The 17,097-nt window shown below is 40.8% G+C and overlaps 1 protein-coding gene across 3 annotated transcripts in view; it reads left to right on the top strand.

Annotated features, from left to right (window-relative positions):
* The window catches only part of EML4 (EMAP like 4), a 258,689-nt gene extending 242,359 nt beyond the window's left edge, over positions 1-16,330 (top strand). For all 3 annotated transcript variants that reach the window (XM_054022072.1, XM_054022073.1, XM_054022071.1), the window contains exons 21-24: positions 6,635-6,722; positions 8,185-8,283; positions 13,872-14,002; positions 14,619-16,330. In XM_054022072.1, coding sequence (XP_053878047.1) covers positions 6,635-6,722; positions 8,185-8,283; positions 13,872-14,002; positions 14,619-15,083 — 783 coding nt within the window. In that variant the 3' untranslated portion in view covers positions 15,084-16,330. The remainder of the gene's footprint in view (positions 1-6,634; positions 6,723-8,184; positions 8,284-13,871; positions 14,003-14,618) is intronic.
* Positions 16,331-17,097: the final 767 nt, after the last annotated feature.

The raw sequence follows: 17,097 nt of genomic DNA, 5'->3' as shown, positions 1-17,097 counted from the left end.
GATGGAAAATGACTGCCTAGGAAGGAGTACTGCAGAAAGGGATCTGGGGGTCATAGTAGATCACAAGCTAAATATGAGTCAATAATGTATCGCTGTTGCAAAAAAAGCAAACATCATTCTGGGATGTATTAGCAGGAGTGTTGTAAGCAAGAGACCAGGAGTAATCCTTCCGCTTTACTCCGTGCTAATTAGTCCTCAATTGGAGTTTTGTGTCCAGTTCTGGGTGCCTCATTTCAGGAAAGATGTGGACAAATTAGAGAAATTCCAGAGAAGAACAACCAAAATGATTAAAGTTCTATAAAACATGACCTATGAGAGAAGATTGAAAAAAATGGGTTTGTTTAGTCTGGAGGAGAAGACTGAGGGGGACATGATAACAATTTTCAAGTACATAAAAGTTTGTTAGAAGGAAGAGGGAGAAAAAAATTTCTCCTTAACCTCTAAGGATAGGACAAGAAGCAATGGGCTTAAATTGCAGCAAGGGCAGTTTAGGTTGTACATTAGGAAAAACTTCCTAACAGTCAGGGTGGTTAAGCACTGGAATAAATTGCCTAGGGAAGTTGTGGAATCTCCATCATTGGAAATTTTTAAGAACAGGTTAGACAAACACCTGTCAGGAATGGTCTAGATCAGTACTTCTCAAATTTTGTACTGGTGACCCCTTTCAGATAGCAAGCTTGTGAGTGTGACCCCCCCCCCCTTATAAATTAAAAACACTTTTTTATATATTTAACACCATTATAAATGCTGGAGGTGAAGCGGGGTTTGGGTGGAGGCTGACAGCTCGCGACTCGCCATGTAATGACCTCGCAACCTGCTGAAGGGTCTAGATAATATTTAGTCCTGCCATGAGTGCAGGGGGCTGGAGTAGATGACCTGTCGAGGTCCCTTTCAGTTCTATGTAGAACCAAATCATAGATCACCCTGACAGCATCCTAATTAAGCAATATTTCTATCCGTGCTATACATTGCAGCTAATATAATTTGGATCTCTGTTCATTAAAATTGGCTAGTTGATTGCTACAAAAAATCATGGGGCTGGATTATATACTCCTTATTTCTGAGAAGTCTCATTTTACCCAGTTTTAAGCCATGTGAAGAGCACCTAGATATTATGGGGTGGGCGACTCATAACAGGTTGTAATAATAATGTGAATGATTCTCATTAATCTTAGATGTCAAGTAGATTTCCAAATAAAATGCGGTACAGTAGGTATACTTAAAATGTTCCTTACAGATATAGAAATATAAAAAAGTTTTCATGATATTCCCTATACTTAAAATGGGGAATATCTCCAAAGCTGAAAGGAATTTTTAAAGTGTGCTCAGTGTATGCTATAACATGATTTAATTATTATTCATCATCATTATCTGTTACTTATTCATTCAGGGCCACAAACATCTTGATTTTTACTGTTGCTTCAAAGAAGGGTAAATTGCAGTCTGAGCCGTGGACATTGTGATCCATGGATTATGAATTTACCACCGGAGTCCATTGAGGCAGATAAACATTAGCAGTGAACGGGGAGGCTTCTGTCCAGCCAGATATTTTCAATAGCCAGTTATAAGTGCACAGTGTGTGAAAGGAAGTGTGCCTCTCTGTGGTAGCTGCTGAAGGAAGATTTTTATTGGAATATAAAATTGTGCTGTTTAAAATATTATGACAGCGTTTTATGTTTAGATTCATCCTGTCACGGTTGCTTGCTTGAAGGGATTTTCCAGCACAGATTCCCCCTTGCCAATAGCTTTGTTCACCCTCCCACCACCCCAAGGAATTTTAACAGCTGCCAAAGGTCTGGCAGGATTTAATAAACGGCTGTCCAATTTTTTTTTCCATGTTGGAGTTAGTTTGCAACTTTTAAGAATTTGAAAAAAGGGAGGAAAAAATCCTGTCTCATTTTGTGTTTAATTTTTTTTCAGTGTATTGTAGGTCTCATAAAATATAATGCATCCTTCCCTCAACTACGGTATAGGTCTGTCAATCAACAATAAATTAATAACCTCAAAGGCCATGACTAATCCTGAAGTACATAATATCATCAGGACTAGTCATTTTCCTAAATGTAGCAAGTCCTCTAGGGGACACTGGCAGGTCGGAGAGGAGAATGATAAATATATCTTTATATACATGCTGTATAATTTTGTAAGAAACTCAGCAACCATCAGAGATATTTATATAAGAACTTCGATGGATGCATTGTGTGGCTGCTAAAAAGAGGGCTCATTGGGAGGGACCATGCACCGGGTCCTGAGTCACATAGGAACACACATCTGCAGAGGGAGATGTGGCAGAGAGTGACTATCCTCATGCCATGCACTAGACTAGAGGATGAATGGAGGTGGGGAGGCCATCTTCTGGTGGATATGGAGGAGGTTCATTAAGGAAAGGAGAGGGAAGAAAAGGTGGTAGGGGGAACAAGAGTCAAGTTCCCCATTCTCTCTCCACAAGTGTAAGGTTCATTCATGAATACTGAGAACCTGCTCCCATGAATTTTGACATTGACTTAAATAAGAACAGGATCAGGCCTAAGGGTCTTTAACACAGAGGTTATCGTGAGTGTGGGTTTGTCAGTTACACTGATGACCTTGTGTTCGTAGGGAAGAGTGACTTTGTGTTTTGGCACTAGTTGAATATGCACATGCTGTAGGGCAAATAGCGGGGATTAATGACGGATATATAAGGTTATGCTCATAATGCTAGCTATTGATCCATCAACCTTGCATTGTGGCCGTTTGCCAAAGTATCCTAACTACTTAGGAGAGTCCAGGGCTGTAAACTAAATGCTGACACATATATGATTTAAATCAACTTTAACATCTGAAAAAGAAAGATAGTAGATTTGGATTTTGTCAGAAGACTGAAACAAAGTGCTCCATTACAAAGTACATACAGCAGGGGTCTCAAACACGCAGCCCCCGGGGTTATTTTCTGTGGCCCGCGAGCCGCTCGCAGCCTCCCCCCGCCCTTCCCCCAGTGTTTACCTAGAGCGGCTCTGGCCGGACATGCACCGGGGGCAGGGCAGGCTCCCTGCCTGCCTGCCCTGCCCCGCGCTGCTCCAAGAAGAAGCTGGCATGTGGGGAAGGGGGGGTGGAGGGTCTGTGTGTTGCTGTTACTTCTGGCAGCGCCCCCAGCAGCTCCAATTGGCCGGGAACGGGAAACGGCAGCCAATGAGAGCTGCTGGGGGCGGTGCATGAAGCAACAGCAACACACAGCCCCTCCGCCCCCCCCCTTCCCCATATTCCAGCCTCTTGCGGGGGCAGGGCAGGCAGGCAGGGAGCCTGCCCTGCCCCCGGTACGCGCCGGGCCAGATCCTGCCCCCCCAACCCCTCCTGCAGCCGAACCCCCTGCCCTGAGCCCCCTGCCGCACTCTGCACCCCAACCCCCTGCCTTGAATGCCCTGCCTCACCCCGCACTCCTCCTGCATCCCAACCCACTGCCCTGAGCCCCCTGCCGCACCCTAACCCCCTGCTGTACCCCACACCCCTCCTGCACCCCACACCCCAACTCCCTGCCCTGAGCCCCCACCACACCCCACACTCCTCCTGCACCCCCTGGGGGCAGGGAGGGGGCAGAGTTGGGGGTAGGGATTTCAGGGAAGGGGTTGGAATGGGGGCAGGGAAGGGATGGGAAGAGGCAGGGCAGAGGCGGGGCCTCATGGAAACGGTGGAGTGGGGGCGGGACCGAGGGCGGCAGGGGGAGGTGTCAGTAATGTACTAGTCCTCATGTGGCCCTCATGGTCATTTGAGTTTGAGACCCCTGATGTACAGCAATGCTGACTGATGTCACAGTTCATGTTTTACACAAGATTTGCTAGAGCATATAATTTGACTAGAGTTACTTCGTTTTAATGCTATGTAAAGAAAGGCTCATTTGAATACAAGATTTCATTTGTAATCTGGTTTGACTAACCTTGTTAATTAATTCTAATGAATATTTCGATATTAACTTGGTTAATTAATTCTGCCGGTATGATATGTAGATGCAGATTTCTTAGGGCCAGATTGTGATTGGCTAGAACAGAGATGAATAGGAAGAGGAAGCACATAAGGAGGCTCCTACCCCATTACCCATCACATGACACTCACAGTTCTTGTGTTCAGGGTATTGCAGGAGCTGTTCCCTTCATACTTATGCCAGGGGTGCATATTGCCACAACGATGTGGAGAAAAAGGTGGGGCAGTGCCCTCTACCCTACCCCTGCCAATGGACAATCAAACTAGGGGAATATAATGCAGACACTGGTAGGATGTAGCAGCAAATGTGGTCCCAGAATTCATCATGGAGTGATGCAGCTTCCCAGGGCTGTGTCCATTAGCGTGGTTAAAACCTTTAAAATTAGACATACAGCCATTGTTCAAATAGTGCTATGGCCTGATTCCACAACCTTTCCTCACGTGAGTAGTCTTTATTTGTGCAAATAGTCCCGTTACAATCAGTGGGAGGCAAGGTTACTTGTGTGACTAAGCGTTGTAGGATTAGGCCCTTTTGTGCAGTGTATTTGTAGCTGATTGGGGCAAGAGCAATCGTTACTAGAAAAAGAACAATATTCACAGCAAATTAATCTGATAGCTCATCTCCCTGTGTATATTGTAACATGAATTTGTCCTGCAAGAGTTTTGCCCAGCTCAAATTGAAAACTCTTGGTTATATTATATTTGCTAGTTCAAAGTGTTTTCTAAAGGCTATAGTATATATTTATCTTTCTGTAGTTTTCCATATCAACTTGCTGTAGATTTACAATCTAATAAAAATCATACTTGTTCAAAACTAAATACAGCAAAACCAGTATTTGCTGGTTCTTTGGGCTGCCAGTTATGTCAGTGGCCTAGCAGAAGTAGACTTTTACTAAAGGTCAAACAGAAGTGTACTTGAATCCTTACAGACACTTTAAATTGCTCCCTTGAGAAACAGAATTGCATGTTAAAGGTTGTATTTAAGTGGAGGTTTCAGTGTAATGTAGCCATGCACAAGAAAAACCTTGTTTTTCAGAAATCAGTTATAAAGTTAGGGTTTCATTCTGCAGTTGGATTTCTTATTATGACTTGATCAGTGTAATAATATAGATGATATGGAGGGATTTAAAATCTGCAGTGCAGTAATCTGAAATTGAAGCTGTGCAGGTGTGCATTTTAAAAAGGTGTTAATTGAGTAGGATAGATAGAAACATAAAGCAGGGATCAGGTGCAGGTTTCTTAGTAAAAACAGAGCGTACAAATCCTGAGCTCTGTAATCTGCAACCTTTCAAGATATTACCTCACCCACCTTGTTATTTTCTGCAGTCATTTAAAAATTGGTTTGTATTACATATCTGTCATGTTTCTGAGTTTCAGTGTGGATTTATAACTTACCAAGAGACTGTTCAGAGTTGTGAACCGTTTCCAAATAAAAAGCTTTTTCATTGCGATTTCTGGATTAATTTTCTACCACCTGAACAAATGTAGTATTCCCTTTCCTTCCCTCTGTGCTAGCCTGGGGCTGCCTAGAATGAGCTTATTAAGGGGAAGTTTGAGCCCTTTTAAATAGTTTACTCTGCTGTTCCGTAAAAATAAGAACTGGTAGCAGAATGTAAGATTATTGGCAAAACTGTATGAAAAGTTAATTTGCTGCAGCATGGACGGTGTAAGAATAAGTGAGCTTCCCGTGAGTCTACGCTGGCTTCTTTGTGGTGTTGAATCTGCCTAATTTATAAAAGCAATGTTTATAAGACTTCAAGCTCATTTATTTGTAATAATTTAATCATCCTTAAAGGAGAAAAGTAGGAGACAGCTATTGGAATTCTTTGTTGTTCATCAGAGTGTCAGTGTTCTGTATTGCTAAGGTTTGTGGGCCACGTTTCCACGAGAGCCCAGCACCCGTAGCTCCCACTAGGCTGAATTTTCACAAGAACTCATCTCCTGGCGGCTGCAGTTGTAATCAATGGGTGCTGTACATTTCTGAAAATCCAGCCAATTACTCAGGTGCCTAAACAGGAGCTGAGCTTGTCTAAAAACCCAGTTGCAACCGTGAGTGCCGAGCACTTCTGAAAATCTGCCATTTCCCCCTACCTTTAGTAATGCAAACTCATGCATTTAGTCTCGTTGCCCTATCAAAAGACAATTGACTGATTCAAAGTAGAGCTCTGCTCTGTCATTCATAGAATATCAGGGTTGGAAGGGACCTCAGGAGGTCATCTAGTCCAACCCCCTGCTCAAGGCAGGACCAATCCCCAGACAGATTTGGCCCCCTCAGGGATTAAACTCACAACCCTGGGTTTAGCAGGCCAATGCTCAAACCACTGAGCTATCCCTCCCCCCTCCATACTTGAACAACTTGTCTGCTTGGATTAATTGGTACCGTGAAGAGGCAATACCATGGAAGAATCCACCTTACTCTGAAACTCTAATAGGTTACGGGAAAGGCACTTTGCCAGATTCATGTTTGTTTAGTCATTGGCAAATGTCTCTCTGTGTAATAGGAATCTTTACAGGAATGCAAATGTTTGCAGTAGATCCTGGAAAAAGAACAACTCATTACTACTTCTGATTTTAATTATCCTATGCCTTGTTACTTTTTCAGTCATCACCGGACAAGTTTATGTTTTAATGATGATGGAAGTTAAAAGTTTCATGTTGGCATTATTGTGTTATTCTTTAGGGACATTCCAGCTATATTACACACCTTGACTGGTCCCCGGACAACAAGTATATAATGTCAAACTCAGGAGACTATGAAATACTATACTGTAAGTATGAAATTAAATTATATGTACGGGACAGAAATTTGCCTTAGCAATCATAATACATGGAAGAATGTATGTGGTCAGGGCGGTCTGTGCAAAATGCTTTCTGACAAAGGAACTAATTTGAACTTTTGTAACCTGATATCCTGATATTATTCAGAGCTGTGTATTACCTAATGGCAATTCCAAATATAGTTTACTTCTCTACAAGGTCATAAATCAGGATAACAACTTAGAATTTACAGAACAAATGGCACTAGGTTGTGATGTTGCTCCAAAAGGTTTTGCACTTTGAAAATAGTATGTATAAGTTGTCTATTTAGTATCAACAGTGTGATCTATTGAAGTGTGTAAGATTTGAAAGAGAAAAGCTTGAACCAATACAAGTATTTATATAGCTGTATAGTAATCGTATTTGCATACCTTGTGCCTTTTTTAAATGTGTTTATTTAACTATTAGATGTGTCTAATAGCAACTATGCAGAACCACACCTAAAGCAAGGAGAGCTGGTCAGAGCACAGACATTTTAATCTATTTAAAAAAATAGATTCCCCCCCTATTCTGTTTGGAGGAAGTCATCAGTTTGGAATTGATGGGCTGTGGCTCCTTTCTTTACAGGCATGAAGAACCACTATTGGCAAATGAAAAATGACTAGCACCTTCTCAGGTCTATTCCACCCATTGCAACTCAGCTGTCAACTGTCAGCTGATAGTTCTGTATCTGAGGGTACGTCTACACTTACCTCTGGGTCCGGCAGCAGGCAATCGATGTTCTGGGATCGATTTATCGCGTCTGGTCTAGACGCGATAAATCGATCCCGGAAGTGAATCTGCCCAAAGTTTCTGTGACCTTAATTGTCTATGGAGTGAGGTGAAGGGCTGCAACCCATCAATGCCAAACTGCTGAACAGAAAGACATAATCATTCCCTTTCTGGTTACAAGGTGAAAGGGAATTGAGACTCCCATGGCAAATGGTTCCTCACTAACCAGAATCATGATTTTTTAAAAGTGAACTTCCTGAGAGAGTGAGTGACTACTAATTCTAACAAGTATGGGGTCTGGCAGCATGGGGGCTGAGATATTCATTGTAACATTTTATAAAGCACTTAATGGACCCAAGAAATGGGGGTGGGGGTTACTTCCCAATTCTGATCTTAGGCCACTGTAAATTAGAAGTAATGGAAGGTGAAATTGAAGTAGTTGGAGAGACATAGGTGTAAAATCTGTGTAAATGAGAGGAGAGTCAGGCTCTTGGGTCCAAAATAAAGCTCAGAAGTACTTGGAATTTGGTGAAGGATTTCTCCCACAATGGAGGAATCTAGTACTGGCTTTGTCATTGGCTTGCCAGAATGGTTTTAGAAAATTGCACTTAATTAGTTTCTCCAACTTTCTTAGTGTCTTCAAGGAACAAAATAGGTGGATCTAATTCATATGCCATTACTGTTAATTCACTTCTTTTAAAGGGGACATTCCAAGTGGCTGTAAACTTATCAGGAATCGTTCGGATTGTAAGGATATAGATTGGACGACATACACTTGTGTGCTAGGGTTTCAAGTGTTTGGTAAGCACCATTTAACTTACTTTTAACTTGCTTTTACCCTTTATTTTGTTTAACCTTTATTATGCTAGATTTTATCATTGGAAATACTCGATTAATGCTCATGGTACGGTTATTGGAATGTCAGTACAGAATTGCTTCAGTTACCTCACGGTAGTATTATCAGATACCCCCAACAATTCCCTTATGTCTGACGCACCATCCCAGGAGACTGACCGCAATACTGGTCATGTGATCAATCTTAAGCAGGATGTAGCTCTCTGAAGGTAGATATTCTCCATAGATAATACATATTCATCATCCATTTAATATTACAGGTTTGGGATTTTTTTGTTCTACTCATTTTAGATTCTGGAGTTGGCCTTGAGACATAAACTGTTGTGTTTTGAGAGATGGTACTGGGGATGGGAATGGGGAGGAGAGAAAGTACAGTAAAGATCTGAGGTGTATACTTTGTACTGTGTAGTCCATGACTCAGGAGGGTGGCTACACCATTTGAGGACTACAATCAAAGATCAGCAATGTGCCCTATGTCTGCAAAGGAGGAGTGCTTTAAAAAATGAAGCAGATTTTTTAAAATAAATCTACAAAAATTTAAAGAACGGACAGTTTTATGTATGATTTTTATACCAAAACTCAGGGCTGTGGCTGAATAGTTCAAGTTATTTTCTGCAAAATGGCATTCTGTCAGTCCTAAGTAAAAGCCCTTCTGTGAAGTGTTGAGAGATATTGTTCAACCTGCCAATGTTGTGAACCAAATCATGTGAGCAGGGTGCTAAATGTTTCACATTCACCACTAGTACAAGAGATCTGCCTCTGGTGTTCACACTCATATGAAACATAAAAAGTAGGTAGAAGCAAGTTAGTAAATTCTTGGGGATGAGAAATAAGAGCGTGCAAAGCTTTCTTCTTGGCTAGTGGGAGTTCACTTTTCAATACCAATTTATTTGCTGGAAGGAAGAAAATAGAGAAATGTTTTTCTGAATGCTTACTCTTCATGTAGCCTTTGATGATAACCACATACCCCCTCTGAGAGGATCTCCTTAATACGTAAGTGCTCTAGAAGGGCTACATTTAAGTTGGTGGCTACAGTGACACTCTTGTATGTCAAATAAGCCGGGCACCTGACAGTTTGGTCTTTAAAATCGAAAACCTACAGTCCTTTCTCTTTAGAGGTGGATAGTTGAGATATGCTGGAATATGCCTCTGGTGTAGGTGAACGGATACCTACACTGCTGCTTGCTGGTATTTTGATTAGGATTCTGGCACCTGTTAGCCTGAAAATTTAATTTAATGTTCTACGTGCACATGTTTATCCAATCTCTGTTGATGGCATTCAGAGCAGATGGCTGCTTTCTCCTGGTGTGTAAGACTGGATTGATTAATGATATTTGTCTGCAGCTTTGATTTCCTAACTTTCTTTGCTGTTATGGGGCAAATACTGAAAGAGTGAAAACTGTACCATGAAAGAATAGGTATTGTTAGTGGCTCACAGAAGCTTCGTCAGATAGCAATGAGGAAGTGCAAGGAGACAAGCTTTCAGCATTTTCATGAGAGTTTAATGTCCTTGTCAGTGAGCAATACAATACTTTAAAGGAGGCAAAAGGACTGAGCCAGGCCTGTACCCTCTGTTATGTTATGATAGGATTTGAGGCACTCCTTTTACATTTTTTTCTACTTTACATTTTGAGTTAATGAAAGATGCCATCTTGCACGCACTAAAACTACAGCAGCACTACATTTAGCAACATAGCAGATACAATGTGGGCAGCAGCTGTATCAGATTCCCTACTCTTTCTCAGAAGTGCCCTTCAACCAGGATATAAAGGGACAATGTCGGGAGATGCAAGAGGAATTCTGTTTCCATGCTCAATCAGTCATTAGCTATATTGCTGACGTTGCATACAAGAAAGTCAGTTGTGGTTGTACCAGTATCTGTATGATTTGAACATTTATTCACTTTGATTTGGATTTAGACCACCAGCTCATTCTATTTAGCAGCCATCAGATAGGAGCTAGTGATGACCTGGGCCAAATTCAGCTCAGATGACATGCAGATGAACAGCTCTGTATTTCATTACCAGTACCCTATGCCATTCAGGCCCTTTCTTTCTCTTGTGTCTTTTAAACTACATTTCAGTTGCTAGTAATTCTGGTCAGAGTTTCTGATTTATCTCCATTCCATCCAGATTATTATGCACTATTACTATTATGTACTAAAGTTTTATTAAACTTAACAGCTCTCAGATTCTTCAGAGTTCTAAGGGGTTTTGGGTTCACAATGGAAAGTGAAATCTGAGTGATACTTCTGAATGAAAAATCCACCAGTGACTCATCTGTGTGTTTAAAAATAAAGTGAGCACAGCAAATAGCGTGACATCAGTTATTCTGCCAAAAATCATTTGTCATCTTCAAGGTGTAGTTGCAAACTTAAAAGGTTCCAGGCCCATCATGTTTTAATTTTCTACTGTCGAGCATTCCTGGTCCTTACAAACATCCAGGACCGATGACTTAGTCTCAAATTAAAGCATTGTCATCCAGCATGAGACTTGAGTTCGATTCCTTGTTCAGCCACTGACCTGCTGTGACGCTGGGCAAGTCACTTCACCTTTCAGGGCGTGTTTCCCATACCTTCCTTTGACTTTTTTCTGTTCAGATTGTAAGCTTTTTTAGACATGGACTGTCTCATGTCTGCTACAGTGCCTAGCACAAAAGGACAGTATCCTATAGGGGCTACTTATACTGTCATACAAAATAATAGTAATAATATGAACATTGCTATTTTTAAAAGTTTTTAAACATTCGATCCTTTTTTTTTTTTTTAACCCTGTCAGCCATGTTGATGGGTTACTCTTGTCATACTTTCCTGAATCCTTGAAAGGAAAAATCCTACTAGTTTGTTAAAACATATTATCTTTTTGTTAAGACTGCTAATATCAAATATAGAGCCCTCTCTCTCATTATAAATTAAGAAACAGGACATAGTATAGCTCTCTGGTCAACATCTGTCCAGAATGGCATCTGTAATTTCAGGAAGCAGATAAAATTGTAGAGTTGTTGCTTAAGAAAATTCTTTATTTAGGCTCCTAAATATAAACGTCAAAGAAATGTCTGCAGCAGAGTTTTGAATATATTCTAAAGTTCATTTATTTGCCACACCTGCTGGTTATACTATATTAATAGATTAAGAAGATATTTTAAGATCAAACGATTTAGTTCTAGCTGCTTGAAAATTCTTGAGATATTTATTTATGAAACAGACATCATTACTGTTGAGACATTCGAAATATTGCCCAACAATTTCCTTAGCAATTCATGTTGTTCACTTTGGTAACTTATCTGCAGTAACATTCGCTTGCGTCAAATATCCTCCAATACTGGCCAGGCTCCCTCCTCTTTCCTTAAACAATGTGAAGAATTAGGCATACCTTTTAGTTTTCCCATGGCTTCTATCTTCTAGATAAAATTTCCTGACCCAGTGAAAAGTGTCACAAACAACTTTCATATAAACTAGTGAATAGAGGTGTTGCTTTTTATAACAATTTCAGATGTGAACAAGTTGTTTACTTTAAAAAATTTTGCAATGTTGAAAATATAATGCTGTAAAACTTTCAGGCTGGCACTAAACCTACAGTTTACTCTGAGTTCCCTAATGTTTCTGTCCTAATGATACAAAGAAATGGCAGAAGTATTTTTAATGCCTAAACCAGTGGTCTCCAACCTTTTTACGCACAAGATCATTTTTTGAATTTAAGTGCAACCCAGGATCTGCCCCGCCCCTTCCTCAAGGCCCCCACCCCACTCACTCCACACACCCCCGTCACTCGCTGTCCCCCACCCTCACGCACTTTCGGCAGAGAGTTGGGGTTTGGGAGGGGGTGCGGGCTCTGGGCTGAGCCTGAAGCAGAGGGTTGGGATGCAGGAGGGGGTGAGAGGTGCAAGCTTTGGGAGGGAGTTTAGGAACAGGAGGGAGCTCCAGGCTGAGGCAGAGTGTTAAGGTGAAGGAGGGGGTATGGGATGCTGGCTCCAGGAGGGAGCTCAGGGCTGGGGCAGATGTTCAGGGTGCAGGAAGGGGGTTCAGGGTGCAGGAGGGGGTATAGGGTGCTGGCTCCGGGAGGGGGGCTTCAGGGCTGGGGGTTGGGGTGTGGGAGGGGTGCGGGCTGCCCCCAGGTAGCATTTACCTCGGGTGGCTCCTGGCCAGCGGCACAGTGGGGCTAAGGCAGGCTCCCTGCCTGCCCCGGCCCCACACCGCTCCCGGAAGCAGTCAGCACGCCTGTGCGACCCCAGGGGGGGCGGGGAGCACATGACTCCGCTCACTGTTCCTGCCTGCAAGCACCACCCCCGCGGCTCTCATTGGCCACAGTTCCCCGTTCCTGGCCAGTGGAAGCTGCGAGGGCGGTGCTTGCAGGAAGGAGCAGCGTGTGGAGACCCCTGCCAACACCCCCTCCCCTTGTCCCTCTTCTCCCCCACCCCAGGGCCACGCTGGCCACTTCCGGGAGTGGCGTGGGGCCAAGGTAGGCAGGGAGCCTGCCTTAGCCCCCCTGTGCCACCGGACTTTTAGTGGCCGGAGATCGCAATTGACTGTCAGAGGCTCCAGGATCAACCAGTCGACTGCGATCTACCGGTTGGTGACCATTGGCCTAAACCAATGCTAGTCGCTGGGGGAAGATATGCCTTCCCTGGCTATTTTGATCATTGACATCCTTTACAATCACGATGCCTAAAAAATGCAACAAAACAAAAAAGGCTCTTCATATTTATACAACTCCTGGTCACCCAGCAAGTGATGGTGAATTGTAAAAGTTGGCACCATGGAGTAAAGTATCATATTTTAATTCTTAGTTTACCCTTTTTCCAGCTTTGCTCTTAGATATGCAAGACAATTTTTACTGCATGTTGAAGCTCAAGAGCTTGCTTGTTTTTTTAATTCAGTGCTCCTCCTCCGTTCCTTCACACGATGTTACTTTTCTTCTCTCTAGACATCTCAGTTCTGTGCTTTGCACTTAAGTGCAGTTCACTATGTATTTGTTTTATTTAAGCACTATTTTCATATATGGCACATGTCCAGGCTGACTTTCTGTGTAAACTATGATGATTAGTGGTCTGATTCTAATCATACTGCCATTAGAAAGAGGGTTCCACTACACAATAATTATTTTGCTCCAAAAAATTGTTTAAAAATAAAAATTTCAATTAATATAGTGTGCTGCATTTAAGTTTCTTACATAAACTCTTCAAAAACTCACATCACTTTTAGAACATGAATACAATGTACCAAACAGTGTTCATTTAAGAATTATCTGTTTTGGCAACAAGTTGAATTTGAAGTTAAGCACTTGTGCATCTATATTTGCAGGATTGGGGTCTTGAATAGCAAATTTAGCAAGTCAGATAAATTTTCTTGGCGTGACAACATATAAACTTGAGTTCAATATCCTATTCAGTTTCCTAATTTAATTTGATAAATGCATTGTTTGGCATTATTTTTAGCCTTATTTTAGGTTTCATGGATTATATTATTGCTTCAGGATTTTTTTAAATTTTGTTTTTAAATTACTGTTACTAAATATCTCTGTGTGACCATATCCTAGGAGTATGGCCTGAAGGATCAGATGGGACGGATATAAATGCTCTTGTCAGATCCCATAATCGAAAGGTGATAGCAGTTGCTGATGATTTCTGTAAGGTCCATCTCTTTCAGTATCCCTGCTCCAAGCCAAAGGTAAGTTTAGACTACTGTGGGGTGTATTATAGGCAGGGTCGTAGCAAATGTTACGGTCGCCTGACACTTCCCCTTATAAGACCCTATTTTCATTTGCAACTTTGGCAAACTTTAATCATTTGGGGTGAAATTTTCCATGCCAGATGGTTCCGCTATTTGTAAGATGGGTCCCCACAGCAGATCCATCCCGTGCACTGAATGAGACAGGAACTCTGTCAAAATAATAGTGTGTAGGAAGAGAATAAATTATTTATAAAATAATTTTGTTTGCCACTTGGTGACAAACTAAATGTGTTGCTGGATGTTTTAAAGTTATCTGTTTTTTTAAAGTCTGTATCTGGCCCTTTCCAAGTACAGATTTCATGAGGACATATAGCCAGCCCAAACGTGGAAAAGTCTCCTATAATTTGGAATGTATACAATTCAGTAATAATACTCAAGAGAAAAGTATATCTTTAGGGGGCTGGGAATTGAATGTAGATTGGTGTATATAAATTATTCTTTGGAATACTTCAACAGATATTTCAGTTGTGTTTTGATATTAACAAATAAGAGGAAAAGATTGTGACAGTTAATTCCTCTCTCTCTCTTCCCCCTCCCCCATTTGTTTCAATAGGCCCCCAGTCACAAATACAGTGCTCACAGCAGTCATGTGACAAATGTCAGCTTTACACATAATGATGGTCACTTGATTTCAACTGGAGGGAAAGACATGAGTATTATTCAGTGGAGACTTGTGGAGAAGATAACTTTGCCACAAAATGACATTGTAGTAGAAATTGGTACAACCAAAGCACCCATCCCTGCCAATGAAAGTGTGGTAGAGTCCCCTGCACCTCTTTCACAATCATTTGATGAAATGGCACAAAATGAAAGCCTAACCGACAGCTCTCTCACATGTTTGGAGAGCAATTTGGAGCAGACTGTGGAGGCCAATGAAGAGCAAAGTGAGGAGCAAAGTGAAGGGAGCAGTCTGGATCCAGGTGAGCCAAGCTACGAAGAACCATCTAATGAAACAAGTGAGGAGCAAAGTGAATCCACTGTTACTGAAGACCAACAAGATAATTCACCAGTGTCTTAACACTTCAAACTCAGATGGTCTTTATTTTCCATTGGTGTGTGTGCTTTCATAAAAGGGAGAGGGTTTAAATAGGGGAGGGGGACTAGCTGAGATTTATGCCCACTCCAGCTGTTGGGTTTCAGTGAGATTTTTAGTCTGATTTTGTTTCAATATGTGAACTATCCCAAGGGCCCAGCTTGACAGTTTGTCAAGAACTGGTCAAAGTTAGTAGTGGGACATGACCGTAGGTTCATTTTTAATTCTGAAATTGCTGTCAGGAAGTGGCATGATGTAAATACTGGAAAAAAGGTTAGTTCTAAGGAAAAGCTGAAATAAACCACTTTAATCATGTGAAAGTGTTTTCTGGAAGTACTAACACCAAACAGAAGCACTGAATAAATACCAGCTGAATAATACTATGCTGTTTTTCCAGGTGCATAAAAAAAAACTGAAAAATTAATTTTGTGGAGCTGTTCTTTCTTTTTTAATGGAAAAAAAGAGGAAAAACAAGAGAATAATGCCATGTTCATGAAACTGCCTTCTTGATCTAACACATATGCAATTTTCTAACACTACTAATTCCTAATGGAGTGTGGACATGCTTGCAGTCTGTCTGCCCTAGGTGCTGCTCATTCTAAGGCAAATCATATCAAGGAACAGTTTTTATTGATCCTTGTGTATAGTCCTATTTAATCCTAGAACTTTAACCAAACATTGGTTTGTTTATGAATTATTGATAACCTAAAAGTTGATTAAAATGTAAGAGGCAATTGTGTTTTCAAAGAATTGCTCGCCTTGATATTTTGAAACTCAAGAATCTTTATGTTGACCTTGATGTGAACAGAAGAGAATGCATGACAAGAAAACAAAAGTCTGATGGTTCTAGGGTTAAACGTAGGGTTCAAGCAGAAATTGTTCCCTTACTACTAGGAGAAATATAAATATAGTTAAATTGTTAAATTGGTGCTTGGCATTAGTATAGTAAGATGTTATCTTTTTTTCCCCTATTTTGGGATGACTTTAAGAATCAATAAACTGCAAATGTTTTTTTACTGGCTCCTTTAGCAGTCATGATAATATCACAATAATTTAGATAATGTTGCATATTTTGAGATTTCCTCTCTTTTTTTTTTTTTTGGTGATTTTTCTCTCGCCGAGTTGCTGTAAGCCATGCAGCTCTTATGTGGCTATACCTGGCCAGTTACAGGATATCATGGCATTTGTTATGCATTTGGAAAGTAAAAAAAATTTTTTTTTTTTTTTTTTTTTTACAAAACTTGTCAGACAGCTACAATTGTTTCTTAAGTACATAAGTTTCCTACATTAAAAAGAAAAAATAGATTACTGACAAATATGCATTTCCTATGTACTTGTTTATATTTTGATTACATAGAATTTTTTTAACTTGCTGCATTGTGCTGATATTTTAGGTTTTAGTTAGAAAGTCTTGTTTAGAAACTTTGGATGAGTTCATAAGTCTTAAGTGTGCGAGCGTTTACGTGATTGTGCCATTCCAAAGTGCATCAAAACTGTCATTCCCTTTCTAGTATCTTCTCAGGAGTAATGCTACAGATCAGGTATTTAGTCATCATTTGGTAAGATCAGAAAACTCAAATGGACTCCCAAAGGATATTTAGAACATTTATATATATATATAAAATATCCTCTTGTTTACAACAGTTCTAGAAAACCTCAAAATAGTTCTCTTCAAATGAAGGGAGATGTGGATTCCAAGCAACCCAACTGTTTAAACTGTGCTCTGTACATAGTATTTTATTGGAGAGCTCTAGTGTGTCTGACTTACAGTTTTGCCAAATAATAGTGACAGAAGATAAAGATCAGCTCATCAAATTATATGGTTTCAAATGAGGAATATGCTGTAAGGTGAGAAAATAATTCTAATAAAGGATAAAGGTTTATCAAAGCTAGTGAGGCACAGAGCTCTCTATCATTTTTATGAACTCCACATAAGCAACACATGTCATTTTGAAACATCCATCACTTAGGGGTTGCCATGTAAAGTGAGAGTTATAGT

Source organism: Malaclemys terrapin, chromosome 3, assembly GCF_027887155.1.
Source record: "Malaclemys terrapin pileata isolate rMalTer1 chromosome 3, rMalTer1.hap1, whole genome shotgun sequence".
Lineage (NCBI taxonomy): Eukaryota > Metazoa > Chordata > Testudines > Emydidae > Malaclemys > Malaclemys terrapin.
This window is presented reverse-complemented; position numbering and strand designations above follow the sequence as displayed.